Source organism: Pelodiscus sinensis, chromosome 5 (genome assembly GCF_049634645.1).
Source record: "Pelodiscus sinensis isolate JC-2024 chromosome 5, ASM4963464v1, whole genome shotgun sequence".
NCBI classification, from domain to species: Eukaryota; Metazoa; Chordata; order Testudines; family Trionychidae; genus Pelodiscus; species Pelodiscus sinensis.
In genome coordinates this window covers 70,479,330-70,495,179 of record NC_134715.1, presented here as the reverse complement: position 1 = coordinate 70,495,179, position 15,850 = coordinate 70,479,330, and the positions used below count along the sequence as shown (strand labels likewise).

Here is a 15,850-nt window from a genome sequence, read left to right as displayed (position 1 = left end):
CCTAAGAGTTTTCTCCAGAATGAATTTTGTGTTGTGCACCAGTACTGAGTTCATAGGGCTTGTTTGGATGTGCCACTGTGGCACCCAAGTTCTTAATAAATATTTTATAAACCTTTACCTTTTCTCTCTGCTGCCATGTCTCCTCCCCTTGCTCCATCAGCTCCCCTGATGCCTGCTGCCCCCCAACTCTTCACCCTCCTCTGCTGTCCTGATTCCTGCCCTTCTCACTGCCCTAAGCCCTCCTGCGGCTTGCCACCCTCCACCAGCCCTTCTCTGCCCCGTTCCCGCTCCAGTAGCCCCACTCTGATCATGTGAGCTACCCCTCCTCATCCCCTCTTCTAACATCTCCCTCTACACATCTGCCCTGCTTCTCTCCTCTGGTGCTGGTCCCTCCTCTGCAGGTGTCTGCCCTTCTGCTTCACCCCCAGAAACCCCTGGCACTTGCACCTTCCCTTAGCTCTTCACCCTCCTCCTTCCCTTACTGCCCCTGCACCCTTTGCCCTCTTTTTCCCTGATGCCCACCCCCTCACCACCCTCTGCCTCCATTCCCCTCATGCCCCTCTGTGCCCTCACACGACTTGCTCCATCCCCGCCTTTCTCATGCCCACCCCTTCTTTCAAGCCTTCTCCCAGTACCTCCGCCTCCCCCCTCTAGCTCCCAATGCCCTTCCCCTCTCCACTTCTCTCCCAGCATCACCCTGTCCCCCCTCTCACTGACACCTCCCCTCCTGCACTTTTCCTCATTGTCTGCACTTGGCTCCTTGGCATTTGTCTCTTCTCCACGCTGTCCCTTGGTGCCTTCCACTTTCTTCCCCCTCCCCTCCGAACAAGCCCCTTCCTCTTCCCCTATTTTCCCCCTCCCCCTCCGCACAAACCCCTTCTTCCCTCTCCCCTTATCTTTCCCCCTCCCCATACCCCTCCGCACAAGCCCTTTTCTCCCCCTCCCCCTTACCTTACCTTTCCCTTCCCCTTACCTTCTGCCTTCCACTTTGCAGGGCCAGATTCTGCGCTCAGGCCCCAGAAGTCCCCAGACACTGAACCAGGAGCAAGGCTGCACGGCGCGATGCCACACCGAGCAGTTTTAAAGTCCCGGGCCATGACGTCACGCCTGGGCATCTCCCTGCTCACCTGTAAATGCTGCACATGGCAGCAGCAACTGGCAGTGCTCACTGGCAAGAGGGAGCCGGACTGAAAGCTGCGCACAGCAGGGCCAGGACAGGGACAGGGGAGATGCTTTGGGGCTGGGGTAGGAGAACACGTGGGGGGCGGGGAGGCAGCAGTGGGGGCCAAGGCTCACTTGAGGCAGGGCCGGGGGAGAGACCCAGCTCCAAATATTGGTGGACAAGGGCCCCCGGCTCTGACTATTGCTGGAGCATGGGCACCACGAGCCCATATAACTCACCGCCCATGGTGAGGGTGGGGAATCTGACTGGAGGCTGTGGATGTGGTGTTTGGGGTGCAGAAGGGGCTCCAGGCTGAAGCCAAGGAGTTTGGAGTGTGAGAGCGGACTCAGGGTAGGAGGTTGGGATGGGAATGTGAGGTCTGGCCAGGAGTTAGGGTGCAGGAAGACACTCAAGGTTGGGCTACGGGGTCTAGGATGGACCTGGAATGGTGAAGGAGGCTCGGGGATGGAGTAGAGGTTGGGATGTGGGACACTTGCTTGCAATTCCCATTTGATGGCTCTGTGCTGCCTCACAGTTCCCATTTGCCACAATTCCAGGGAAATGGGAGCTGCAGGGACAGAGTTTCCTGGCGTTTGGAGTGACGTGGGTCTAGCCAAGGGCGGAGGTGGGGGAGGAATGGCAGTATGCAGAGCTATCTTTTCCCTCTCCTCCACCAGGAAGGACTGACCCAGAACACAGGGATTTTGGGGCTCCAGTCTCTAACGCTCTTTTCTTAATCAGCACTGCTGCTGGGGCTGATGTAGAAATCTTCTCCCTTGCTGCCTCAGCAATAGCTGGGGCCAAAGGAGCATGCCTCTCCCTTGGATGTGGCAGCTCCTTGCATGGCAGCTATAAGCTCCTGCACAGGGCTTATTAGGAAGCTGCATGGCCACACAGTTTAGAGGAATCCTTAGATCAAACCAGATGATCTGGCAAACCTTTCAGGACTTAAACACTATGATGGACTATTTTTTAGATTGTAAAATCATTAAGAGCAGGGATTGCTGTTTACTATATTTGAAATGAACCTAGCACAGTGGGGCTGCAACCTGATCAAGGCCTGTAGTAATTATATCCTACAAATTATAATAATGGTAAAGCAAAGTGTTTTACATGGAAGATATATGAAAACCCAGTGCCCAAGCATTCATCAGGTTTAGGGAAGGTCAGATTCAATATTTGCTAAGTTCTGCATTGGGATACTGCATTCTTCAGATTACATACAGTTTTTGAGAAGAGGGCAAGAAACAGTAAAATTTGTAGGCTATCCCATCAAACTGAATCTCTTATGGACAAAGCACAGAAATTTGGTTTGGTCTGTATAAGAAAGTTTTATATAGAATGTCTGGAGAGTCTACATGAGGATTAAGAGGAATCTATTATATGGCCCGTACTAGGAAGGACCAGCAGGTATTAATGGGGAAGAAAGGATAGTCTTGGTGGTTAAGGCATAGAAATGGAGGTCAAGAGACCTATTCTTTTTTGGCTTTTACAGTCCTCTGTTTTGATTTTGGACAAACTAGTCAATCTCTCGATGTCTGTTTAACTATTGGTTTGGGATACATGGAGTATGGGTACTGGAGGGGGGCAGAAGGTTGGGAAAGGGAGGGGCTGGGGTGCCAGAGGCAAGCTCTAGCTGGGAGACCTTATCTGCCTGGCCCTCAGCCAGCAACCCTGCAGGTTGCTTAACCAGGTCCTCTGCCTTTGGGCCATGTTTGCTGCTGCGAACACTGGGGGATGAGGAGGGAGGAGCACTTCGTATGCTGCCTGTCCTGCAAACAGAAAGCTGCTATTGGCCAGAAACTGGCAATGGGAACTACTGGGGGCAGGTGCTATGTGAGAAGCCTTTCGCCCCCTCACCTGCACTCTCAGCATTCACAGAAGCACATGGCCCTGCAGCAGTCAGCTTTCCTGAGTGCCAAGTGGGGGTGGGTCAGGCAAGGAGCCGGCTGAGGTTCCTTTGGGTACTACTTTATTGCCAATAATCATAATGATAATTTTTGAATCAGGCCACAGTTGCTAACTAGTTTTTTTTTTCAAGCTTTGTTATGTGAAAGAAAGGATTTTAATTCATTTCCTTAAAAAGTCAATATGCTTGGTTAATTCAAAGTTGGAAAAAATAACACTAAAAGTAGCTCAAAATTCAATATAAACATCTAATAATTAAGAATTTCTACCAGTCAGTAGTGAGCAGCAAGAAGACAGCCAGAAGAGAAAAACACAAAAACACCATCCTGTTTTTCTCACTGATGAGAACAACATTTGTCTCAAGTTCACAAACTAGCAGCAATGTTATTTACTTTTAAAAGTAGTATTGAAATATAATAAAGCAGTCTGTGTGATCACTGCCTATATCCCCACTCATAAGGCTATATATTTATAATGAGTTGAGAGGATACCTGTAAAATAATTTATTTTCATAAGTTCATCTCATTCTACAAGGTAAAAGATGGATAATTAAGGCTTGATTTTATAGTCCTTATTCAGGCAACGTTTCCATTGATTTCCTTTAGAATTTCACTTGTGTAGAGATTTCAGGATCAAAAATAATAGAAAGCAATTAATATTCCCAATATGTTAACTTTTTCATATAGCTATTTTAAATGGAAGGTGCTGCTTTTTAATAAGAAAATAAGTGGGTTATTATTGTCACCTAAGCTGATGCCTTCAAATTGTGTTTACCTCATAGGTTTTAGAGGTGAAAGTTCATATTACAAGAAGCTGCTGATCTCCTTCCAAACATGGCTGAGGTGTATTAAGATTGGCCCCAGCTAGTGGGGACAGGTTTTTATTTTCACACAAAAGGAAATGAGTAGAATTTATAATTTCAATTGGCTGGATGTGCCATGGGGAGATGGAGATTTAGGTATTGTATGAATTTTTGTCATAATTATTTGTAGTCTTTAATAATATGAATTCTTTTTTACTTTATTGCTGTTGTGATTACAGAACAGCATAGGCTGCTGTTCCTGTAAATTATATACCAGATGTCTTGGAACTAGTGCTATTTCTAAATATAGTGAGAGGCAGTCTGTGTTTAGCATAAAACAAGACCACAACATAGAGACATGATAGATTGTTTTTGAAGAGACCCTATTTGCTAATATTGCTCTTAGATGGCATTATGAATAAGTACATTTATTAATATTCTTAACGCTTTCTAGATAGCAGAAATTGCAAGACTGGAAATCATCAGAAAACAAAGAGATAAATAAGTTAGAATGTTGCTTTTTATAGCCATCTTTGGATATTTTATTTGGAAAGCTCCATTTTGCTGAGTTGACCGTGATTTGGAGTCTGTTTCTGTTCCCATTGTACTTAAAGACAAACTCCTATTGATTTCAATGGAAGCAGAAGCAAATCCTTGGACAGTGGTAGAATTTTCCTAAACTTCATTTGCATAGAATATTTCTGTAGTAATTTTAATATCTGTATGCTGTTTATAATAATGGAAGCAATCATATAACTAAGCCCTCTATATTTAATGGCTTTAGCAGAAGCAATCAGCTGCTGGATTTCACTGATCTTGTGGGCAGCAACTGAAGGAGGGGCTAAGTACAAAATAGAACTTGGAATGCAATCTAGTATCATTTGATTCTCACATGTCACTGCAGTAATGACATTAGCAGGCAGTTTCCTGAGCAATTCAAAGAGTGCACGTGTGAAGGAGGCAGGCAAGGGAAGCAAAGATGGGAGTAAACATGGATTGCAGAAAGAAACTCTGCCTGCATATCCCTCCTTTTTTTGTATCTAGCTGTATCTAAAATGTCCATAGCACCAGCATTCAGAAATCTCTTAGAAGACTTTTTGTATGTTTCTGTGCTTTGTGTAATGTACCATTTTATCTGATTGTTTTCTACAATACGGCAGTATTTTTTTTCTTTCATCTTAAACTGGCAATGGAATAGGCTACCAAAAGAGAATAGAGATTTTTTTTCAGTGGAGATATAAGGTCACTTTTGAAAGCAGGCTCTCAATGTGAGCGCCTAATTTTTCTTGTAGAATCATTTGCAGATACAAGAAGATAACTTTTACTCACTACCTGTTTTGTGGGCATAGACATTGTTTTAGATCTTTTCAGGTTTTCAAAAGTGATGGCAATATTGTGTAGCCTATTTTAAATATCATACAAAGGCTTGATTTGAAGGGGTGAATGCCCAGCACTTTCTGAAAATCAGAAATCTTCAAAGAGTTCCCAGTTGGTTACCGTAAAGTTATATCACCTACAATCACTAGTAACCTTTTTTTAACTCTTGACTATTATCACTAAAACTAAGAATTGCAAAATGTGCTTAACCTTAATCAAATAATATATAGAAAGGACACATAATACCAATTATAGCAAATAATCCAAAATGAAAAACAGGATATGGCTATCTTAATAGGAAGATTCAGAGGGGTAGCCGAGTTAGTCTGCAACAGGAAAAACTTAAAAAACAAAAGACTGCAGGCTTCTTTCGAAAGAGGCTCTCTCGAAAGCATCTTTTGAAAGAGCCTCTTTCGAAAGATCGCGTCTAGACTGCAGGCGGATCTTTCGAAAGAGAAATCCGCTTTTTTGAAAGAGAGCACCCAGCGAGTCTGGATGCTCTCTTTCGAAGACGGCCTCTTTACATTGAAGAACGCCTTCCTTCGAAAGAGGAACTTTCGAAGGAAGGCGTTCTTCCTCGTGAAACGAGGTTTACCACCATCGAAAGAAAAGCCGCGTTCTTGAGTCTGGACGCAGGGGAAGTTTTTTCGGGAAAAGTCTACTTTTCCCGAAAAAACCCCTGAGTCTGGACACGGCGAAAGAAAGAAAGAAAGAAAGAAAGAAAGAAAGAAAGAAAGAAAGAAAGAAAGAAAGAAAGAAAGAAAGAAAGAAAGAAAGAAAGAAAGAAAGAAAGATAGTAGCTCAAACCTGTGGTCCATGGATAAGAGACTATCTCAGATAGTGGCCAGCACCACATCAAAAAAAAGTTCAAGAAGCTCCACAGTAGGTGAATGTTAAATAGAGGATTCTCTTCCTAATCTGTGGGTACGACTATAATTGAACACTCTTTCAAAAGAGGGATTCAAATGAAGACATTCGAAATTGCAAATGAAGCCAGGATTTAAATATCCTGCGCTTAATTTGCATAGTCACGTTATGGTGCTATTTCGAAATAACAGACACTGTTAAAATGCGGTTATTTTGAGAGAAAACGCTTCTCTCAACATAACCCTTATTCCTCATACAGGGTATGTCTACACTACAGCATTATTTTGAAATATCTTATTTCAAAATAGTTATTTCTAAATAACAAGTCTAGACACAAAATGCAATTTGAAATAGCATTTTGATATTTCAAAATAGCGCATCCACACTGATTGGATGCTGAATCACATTTAAGGCCAGCTGGAACCGGTTCTGGCAGGTCATCAGGTCAGGAGTTACCTTGTGTGGCTGCTGCCTGAGGCTATCTGAAGCCTGTGCTTAAAGGGCCCTCCCGGACATCCAGTTCTCAGGTTTCCCTGCTTGCTTGCCAACCTCGCTGAGGGAGAGCAAAGCATTTTTTTCTCTGTGTGCTCTGGTTGCCCTCACTCAGGGCACCACAGCACTCTGCAGCATGGAGCCGGAGCCGCCCCTGGGCGCTCTGGTGCTTCTCCTGGACGTGTTGCTGTGAGCCTGGCAGCACATTCTGCAGGCAGTAACAGTCTCCCTGGTGTGCCCCACTGGGGGCTTGTGCCTCATTCCTCCCTCACGTCCTTCCACTTACCCCTCCCTAACCCCCCTTCCTGCTGTACAATAAAAGACACACGTGTTCATTACAACAAAGTCTCATTATTGAACAAAATGGGTGTGGGGGAAGAGAATGAAACTGAGGTGAGATTGGGAAAAGAAGGTGGGAGAGGGGAGGAGGGAGGGTTGGAGAGTGAAGGGGGAACCTCGGAGGAGGGAGCTGGCGGGGGGGCAAGGAGAGGAAGAGGGAGGAGAAACTCAGGGCTCAGGGTTGGGGGTCTCGCCAGCACAACTGTCTCCCAGCACTGTGGATGTGGGGGCCTCGGCATCCTCAGTGGGGTGGAGAGAAAGAAGCAGGAGGGGGAGAAGGAGTGGGATGAAGAGCGGTAGCTGGGGAGCCAGCAGGGGCTGGAGCAACAGGAGGCTGCAAGCTTTGCACCAGGGTCTGCAGGTGCTCACAGATGGCATGGCCCTGGGCATGCAGCCAGCTGGAGCCACGTGCCCAGGGGTGGAACAGCACGTGCTTGCACATGCACAGGTTGCTGCGTGATCCGTGGTCAGCAAAGCCCACCTGCACACTCCCTGGTCTCCCTTTCTCCCCTCCATAAGGGGACAATGATGGCACTCACGTTGTTGCCTCCCCGGATGACACTGGCGACAGGTCCACTGGGATGGCTCAGGGGTCCTAGCTGCACGGCATGCTCCCTCCAGGCTCCTGCGGCTCCTGGCCCTCCTCCTCCTTCTCTGTGCCCTGGTCAGGGTCCTCTGCCCCTGGGTCGATGACCACCTGGGGGGCACAGACTGTTCCCTCCCCAGGATGCAGTCCAGAGCATCAAAATAGGGCAGCTCTCTGGGTCTGCCCCTGGTTGGGAGCTGCCCCCTGTGGCCCTGGCATAGGCCTGCCACAACTCCTTATTTTTCATCCAAACCTGCTCTTGGGTTCAGATGTGGCCTTTGGTGGCCAGGCTGGCAGCCATCCTGCTGTAGATGACCATGTTCCTCTGTCTAGTGTGAGATCATGGATGTTGGAGGCATCCCCCCAAACCTCAATGATCTTCGCACTGGACCAGGAATGTGCCCACCTTCTCCAGCCTCTGGCAGGCTCCTGGGAGCTGGGGGACTGGGCCCAGGGAGCAGTGGAGGGCTGGCTGGCACTGGCTGCCTGGCTCATGCTGGGGCCACTGGGTCAGGGGCAGTGAATACTGGCTCTGGGCTGGCAGACCTGGAGCTGGCACAGACACTATAGCCAGACTCTACCCCTTTAAGGGCTCCGGGGAGGGGAGGAGGAGAGGAGTTTTCCTGGCTGGGGCCAGAGTGGCCAGAAGGGCACCCTGGGAAGGGCTGGAGGCCCCCTATTTCGAAATAGCCCCTATTCCACGTCTACACAGCACTTATTTCAAAATAGCAATTTCAAAATAGGCGCTATTCCTCATGGAATGAGGTTTACCAAGTTTGAAATAAGCCCTCCACTATTTTGAATTAATTTTGAAATAGCAGTTGGCTTGTGTAGATGCTAGTACAGTTATTTTGAAATAACAGCTGTTATTTCAAAATAACTTTGCTGTGTAGACATAACCACAATGAGGTTTATCAGTTATTTCAAAAGAAGGGTTTTCTCTCGAAATAATTGTGTCTTAACAGCGGCTATTATTTTGAAATAGCGCTATTTTGAAATAGTGCCATAACGCAAATATGCAAATGAAGTGCAGGATATTTAAATCCCGTCTTCATTTGCAATTTCGAATGTCTTCATTTGCATCCCTCTCTCGAAAGAGGGTGCAAGTGTAGAAATAGCCTCTGAATTCAAGACACACTAAAGATCTAATGCATGAAGTTTTGTCAAATTTTGTTTTTTAGTATTTATTAATATAATTCAGTATTCTTGCTATCCATTTAAAAGTCCAATTTCTTTTTTAATCTAGCTGAGTTCTTGGTCTCAGTAATACCATGTGGCAGAGGGTTCCACAGTCTAATCATGTGTGGGATGAAAAATATTTCATTTTATCAGTTTTGAACTATTCACACTTCATTCAATCAATGTCCTTTTGCTCTCTTGAGAGGAAAACAGAAACTCTACATCTGCCTTCTCTACCACTCGCTTCATATGCTTCTATTATGTCCCCGCTTATTCATCTTTTTAAAGCAAGCAATCTCAGTCTTTCCAATCTCACTTCCAGGGCTGTAATCATTTTATTACACATCACATTGCCCTTGAAGCTGCAATATCATTTCGAGAGGATGGTAAGTATTGCAGACAGTATTCCAGATGAGGCCACACTATTTATTTATATAATGACATTATATTTTTCATATTCGTCTCCACTCCATTACTTATGTATCCTACTACTTTTGTTGCCTTATTTTTTCCACAACTGCACACTGAGACTAAGATCATGTCTATACAATGGACCTCACAGTAGTACAGCTATATCACTGCAGCTACGCTTCTGTAAGGTCTCCTTTGTAGCCACTCTATGCCAGCAGAAGAGAGCTCTTTCCACTGGAATAATTAAACCACTCTCAAAGAGCAGCAGTAGCTATGGTGGTGGTAGAGCATCTCCCACTGACACACCTCTGTCCAAACGTATGTCCTTCAGCGAGTGTGTTTTTCACACTCCTGACCAACAAAAATACTAGTAGACAAAGCAAAGGTCTTCATTGATTAGTCCATACTGATACTGATCCCTTGACAAGGGAGATTGTGGAATTTCCATCACTGGAGATATTTAAGAGCAGGCTAGACAGACATCTATCAAGGATTGTCTAAATAGTGCTTGGTCCTGCCATGAGGGCTGGGGACTGGACTTGATGATCCCTTCCAGTTCTAGAATTTTATGATTCTAAGTTGATTCCTAAATTGATACAGTTAACTTAGAACCCAGTAAGGTTTATCAGCAGCTTGTATTACTTTCCTGTAATGTGTATTGCTTTGCACATTATCAACTTTCAGTTTCATATGTTGCCAATTCACTAAGCTTGTGTAGAGCGCTGTGAAATTTGTAGCAGCTTCTTATTTAAGACAGACAACATTAACTGGTCAGCTTGATGAAAAATATGTCTGGAATATATCTGATGCTGTACAGTAATATTACAAAACCTTGTATCTAGAAATTCTTGTTCTCCTTTCTCATACAATTAATCCCACTAACAATTTTATCACCCAGAAAAAAAATCAGAGGGAGAACTGACAGAAGAAAGAACTGTGACAGAGAGAGGGAACTTTGTTTCCTACATGCAGTAAACTTTATCTGGTTTCATAACTAAACAAATCCATCGTTTGCGTTGAAGTTTCATTGCAATTCACATTGATTGCAATACTCTCTGCGTAGTTCCAGCATCTATTTAATAAAACCAATCAAGCAAGGGATTATTATTAAGTGACAATGACATGGTACTTTATCTGACTCCATATGCTGAACATACTTGCTACTGTGGCATTCCAGCATCAGTAAGCTTATGCAGTAAGAAAACGGGATTGAAAAACAAACTTAAATTTCCTGAAAGATGCTGCAGAATAAAGACCAAAACCTACACCTAACCTCCACCCCAGACAATTAGACAGAAAAAGAATCCTCTCCCTATGTTGTAGGTGCCTGCAATGTTGCTGCAGGCTAATAGTTACATGAACATTCTGCAGCTCTCCTTAAGCCAACACCCTCTTACAGAAGCAAGCAGCTAAGGATCCACAAAAAAGTGCAGAAGGATTTTACCAAGCCCCTCAAATCTTGTCTCCTAACTCGAGTCATCTGAAGAAGTGGGCTGTGCCCACAAAAGCTCATGATACCATCTACATGTTTTGTTAGTCTATAACGTGCTACCAGACCAAAAAATGAGGAGTAACGTTAGTTCGGACTAAGGGCTTTAGTCCGAACTAACGCGTCCTGGTGTGCACTTCCTGGTTCGAATCAGCCGTGATTCGAACTAGTGCTCCAGAAAGATCATGTTAATGAAGCGTGGGATCTTTAAATCCCCGCTTCATTAACTACTTCGGTTGTCTCCATTTACATCCCTAGTCCGAACTAGGGATGCAATGTAGACGTACTCTTTGAGAGCTTGTGCCAGGAATTCTCATGGTATACTGGAGAGTCCAACTTCCTGGGATTCTCTACAAAAGTTTGTACAATAGAGTAGAACCCTGTAGAAAAGAGTCACAAAAGACCTGGGCACACTCTTGTCTCCATTAGAAAATGCAGAGTAGTTCTGTGGCCTGAGACGGAAGCTAGATTTACTTTCCAAGCCCCGTAAAATATCTTTGTATCAAAAGCATAAATCCTTGGATTTCATCTAGGGGAGAGAGCTTAGCCCTAAAAGCCTATTTTTACCATGGGAACCCTTTAACAGGGATTTACATGCAGATTTCATGGGGGAAGCATAGGCTGGAGGATATAGATTGGTCTTGTCAGCCATGGACATTCAGGGTTATTTTTTGTTTTAGAGCAGCTTTTCCTTTTTTTTTTCCTTCCAGGAATGTGTTTGAAGGCAAGTGTTATTAAGGTTAGCATCTTTCTGACTGCAGAAAACCAAACATCCTTGTTCTACCTCTTTCTCAAGACTCCATCCCTGCCCTATCCATTCTCCAAGGCTCTGTCTCCCACTGCATCCCCCCACCTGTCACTTGCTCTCTCCCACCCTTGTCCACATGCTCATTTTCACCTGGCTGAAGCAAGGAATTGGTGTTCAGTAGGGAGGAGATCTCGACTAGGGTGTGTGTGCAGGCTCTGGGATAGGGACAGATATGAGAGGCTGGTGTAGGAGGGGGTTCAAAGTTGGGGCAAGAGGTATAGAGCATTGTTTTTGGTGGGGAGTTTGGATGTGGGATGAGGTTCTGACTTGGGACAGGGGATTTGGCATGTGGGCTCCAACCTTACCTTAGATAGCTCCCAGTCAGTGGCATAGTAGGACTAAGGCAAACTCCCTGCCTGCCCAGCTAATTCATCCAGCCCTTAGGTGGAGGTGTGGTCAAGTGGCTCTGTGCAGTGCATACTGCTTGCAGTTCCCATTGACTGTGGCTTCTGGCCAAGGGTGCTGTGGTGGCGGTGCTGGCGGTGATGTGCAGAGCTTCCTTGGCCACCTCTCTGTCTAGGAGCCAAAGGGAAATGCCAGCTGCTTCTGCGAGGTGTGTGGAGCCAGGACAGACAGTGAGCATGCCTTGGCCCCCAGGGCTGGCCCGAGCCATTTGGCGCCCTGGGCAGGCGGCACCGCCCGGGGCACACAGCGAATGCGCGGGCCCGCCCCCAGGGCACGTGGGCCCACCCCTGGGTGCACGGTGCATGTGTGAGCCTGCCCCAGGGGCACACGGGCCCGCCTCTGGGTGCGCGGCGCATACGGGGTGCACGGCAGGCGCACGTCATATGTGCTGCCTAGCCACCACTGCTGGCGTACAGCCCAGGGCCTCCTGGGCAGGCTGCACCTGGCTGTGAAGGGCCCCGCAGCCGCAGGGGGAAGAGCACTGCGGGGGTTAACGCAGCCCCCGCCCCAGGCAGCCACCGCAGCCTGCCAGGAGCCGGGTATGCGGTGCCTGATGGCAGCTATAAGGGGCACCGCACTATAAGGGGGGCACCCTTTACAACTGCCATCAGGTGCCCCCCATCAGTTGGCGCCCCAGGCAGCTGCCCAGCTCACCCACCCCTTAGTCCGGCCCTGTTAGCCGTGCTGTGCCACTGACTGGACTTTTAATTGTCAGGTTAACAGTGCTGACCTGCAATTCCGGTTGAAAACTGGATGTTTGGGAATCCTATGTGTGATCAACATTTTTGCATCAGATAATGAATCCAATATGTTTGTGTGTCCTGTTGAAGCTAGTAAATTTTGAAATGCCTACTACAACACCAAGTAGTTTACTTTTTATAGAAAATTATAAAAGACTCTGGTAGTCAAGCATCATGAATATTGCTGAAGTAGTTAAAATGCATTAATAAAAAAACCCACATAGAATCTCTTTCTCCTTTCATACAACAGAATTATTCAGTGTAGATGTTTAATATTAGTAATGTAGCCTGTCTGTCCTGAGTTCAGAAAGAATACATGTATTTAAGACGCTTAGTTCAAAAAGAGACTACATCATTTCACAGAATCTTTGAGTTCATTTTTTCCTTAACCACTTCTGCTATTCTTCTGTGCATCCTAAGAAAAGTCTAATTGCTGTTATTTTTTTCAATAAATATTTGTATTCTGTAGGTTCTTGGGCAGATCGTTCACCACTGCATGAGGCAGCCAGCCAAGGACGTCTCCTTTCTCTAAAAACTTTACTGTCACAGGTAAATGCCAATGTGATTCTTAAAACATTTTCCTATTACACCTTATTTAATGACAACCCATTAAAAGGTAAATTTGACCTGATTATCTGTTAGTGTTTCCGTGTGAATAATGCTGAAATATTTTTATTTGGGAGCTTCCGATCCTGTAAAATGTAAAGACATCCCAAGATACTTTTCCACTGGCTTTTAAAACATTTTCTAAAATGTACTCTTTGCGAAGCCTTGATAGATTAAACCTGTAAAAACTGTTTCCTTGCAAATGTTGTTACTCCTTTAGGACTGTTCCTAAGGACTAGAATGATGCTACCTATTTATTTTAATTAAAAAAAAGGCAGTAATAAACTTATTTTGGAGAATTAAGGAAGACTGGTGTCTTACAAACACAGTGCATCCTGGGGTTACTTCTTGGGTGGTACAATTTAGGTACCAGCCCTTACTCAGAGCTGTGCCTACAGCCACATAACCATAAATCAGCATATTTGCCCTGACTTCTCTCCTCAGCTGATATAAACTGATATCGTTGCATTGGTTTCAATATAGCTATATCAACTTCCACCAGCTGAATTTATAGCCCTAACTGTGGGAGAAAGGATTAGTGTATGCTAAATAAAGCAATCACCCTGTCTACTGACCAGGAAAAAGACTTTGGCATTCTTAAGGAAAATTCATTGAAAATATCAGCCCAGTACACCGCAGTAATAAAAAAATACACCAAAGATTAGTTTGTAATAGCAAAGGGATAAAGTAAAATCAGGAGTTTTACTGTTATTGCAACAGCAAACCTGCTATTTAGCAGTTATTTTAATAAGGTATCAAATAAGAGCCCTTTGTGGAATACTGGTAAATGGCATTACAGAAAGTATTTTGTGTAAGCCAATGTAGTATTTTGTTAATGATACAAAGTTGGCTTCAGTGTAGTATCATCAACACAATGTTGGATTGGAATATTATACACAAAGATCAGGATTATTGAAGACAGGAGTCACAAAAATAGGATGAAATTCAATAGATCATGCAGCTAATATGTAATCAGAAGAACTTCTGCTGCATGTTGCAGGGTAGGGGGAAGAAAGGGGGAGCATCATTTGGAAGCAATGTAGGAGAGAGATGTGAGTGTGGGGATCTATTATAGATGTCTATGAGCCCCCAATGTAATGTAGCTATGAAAAAGATAAATGTGATCCTCAGATGTATCAGATGAAGCATTCCCAGTAGAAACAGAAGTTTTAATGTCATTGAACAAAGCAATATAAAATCTCATTTTAGAATACTGTGTATAATCGTGGTCACCCATATTCAAGAAAGAGAAATTCACATTGTAACAAGTACAGTGAAGACAGATAAAGATGATCAAGGGAACAGAGGGCCTATCATATGACAGGAAACTGGAAGAGGTTGATTTTTTTAGTCTAGCAGCAAAAAGCAGTTTAAAAGGAAATATAATTGCTTTCCATAAATGCATCAGAAGGGTAAATACGGGGGTGGGGAATAGAAGCTATTTATGCCACATTGGTGGCATAAAAACAAATGGATATACAGAGCACATGAACAAACTAATGGCTGAAAATTAAAAGACGGTTTCTAACCATCAACAGAGTGAAATTCTGGAATAGTCTCCCAATGAGAGTTGTGCGGTCAAACAATTTAATTAATTTTGAGAGCTGGACAAATTTGAGTGTAGTTGTATGATGAGGTTACTTGTGATGGTAGGGAGTAAAGACATTAAGGACTAATTGACTAATCATTTCTTCCCCACCCCCTTGCTGCTTCTATCTGATAGAGGCAGCAAAGGGGGGCAAGAGGGGATACTTCAAAGCAGAAGTGCCTCACGGAGCCTGAGGTACAAGCTCCATGTGGCGCTGCTCCTTTGAAATGCTGTGGTGGTGTTTCAAAGGGGCAGCACCGCACAGCTGATCCCAGACTCTGTGCAGCGCTGGCCCTTTGAAATGCTGCCATGGTGTTTCAAAGAGGCATCGCCACATGGAGCCTGGGGTCATCTGGAGACTTCCTAGCTGACCCTGGGCTCCATTCAGCATTTCTGCAGAACCCGAAGTCCCCAGCTGGCCTTAGCTCTGTGCGGCATTTCAAAGTGGCAGCATCTCATGAAGCCAAGGGTGAGCGGAGGACTTTGAGTCCCTCTGCTGGCCCCAAGCACCCTGTGGGCACTTCCGCTTTGAAATGCACAAGAGCCCCCGCTGGGGCACACCGCCTGCCTGGGGGCTCTTGTGCATTTCAAAGTGAAAGTGCTTGCGTGGAGCTCAGAATTAGTGGGACTTCCTGCTGGCCCGGGCTGCATGTGGAGTTCCAACTTTGAAATGCACAAGAGCCCCCGTGCCTATCGACCAGTAGAAGTCGATGGAAAGTTGACTAGTAAATTAATCGATATTTAACATCCTGAGTGGGGAGCAGTACACAGCAGCTGTGCAGGTCACTTCTGGTTTGTGTGTTATGTTCATCAAAGCTCATGTTTTAGGGTTTCAGCTGCCCACCTCCAGGGCTTCCACAAATTTATTCTGAATTTTTTTTTTGTCTCCGTCCTCTGAAGTGTCAGAGATGGCCATAATTGGAGATGGGACATTGGAAAGAGTGGATCAGTGCTCTGAGGTGCAAACACCAGTATCTAGGAATTTCGTGATACAAAGGAAACCTAAATTCAAATCCCTTCTCCACAGCACAAAGAGAGAGGAATTGAATCTGGGCTTCCAAGCTGACTCCCCTAATTAGTGGATAAAGCTT

The 15,850-nt window shown here is 45.1% G+C and overlaps 1 protein-coding gene and 1 long non-coding RNA gene across 4 annotated transcripts in view; one reads left to right on the top strand and one right to left on the bottom strand.

The window, feature by feature from the left end:
* The window catches only part of LOC112547196 (uncharacterized), a 43,254-nt gene that overhangs the window by 12,623 nt on the left and 14,781 nt on the right, over nucleotides 1-15,850 (bottom strand). The window lies entirely within an intron of this gene.
* The window catches only part of ASB5 (ankyrin repeat and SOCS box containing 5), a 61,505-nt gene that overhangs the window by 37,585 nt on the left and 8,070 nt on the right, over nucleotides 1-15,850 (top strand). For 2 of the 3 annotated variants that reach the window (XM_006131593.4, XM_006131595.4), the window contains exon 2: nucleotides 13,035-13,114. In XM_006131593.4, coding sequence (XP_006131655.1) covers nucleotides 13,035-13,114 — 80 coding nt within the window. Of the gene's footprint in view, nucleotides 1-3,848; nucleotides 4,029-13,034; nucleotides 13,115-15,850 lie in introns of those variants that run through there. The other variant, XM_025188911.2, reaches the window with a different exon arrangement.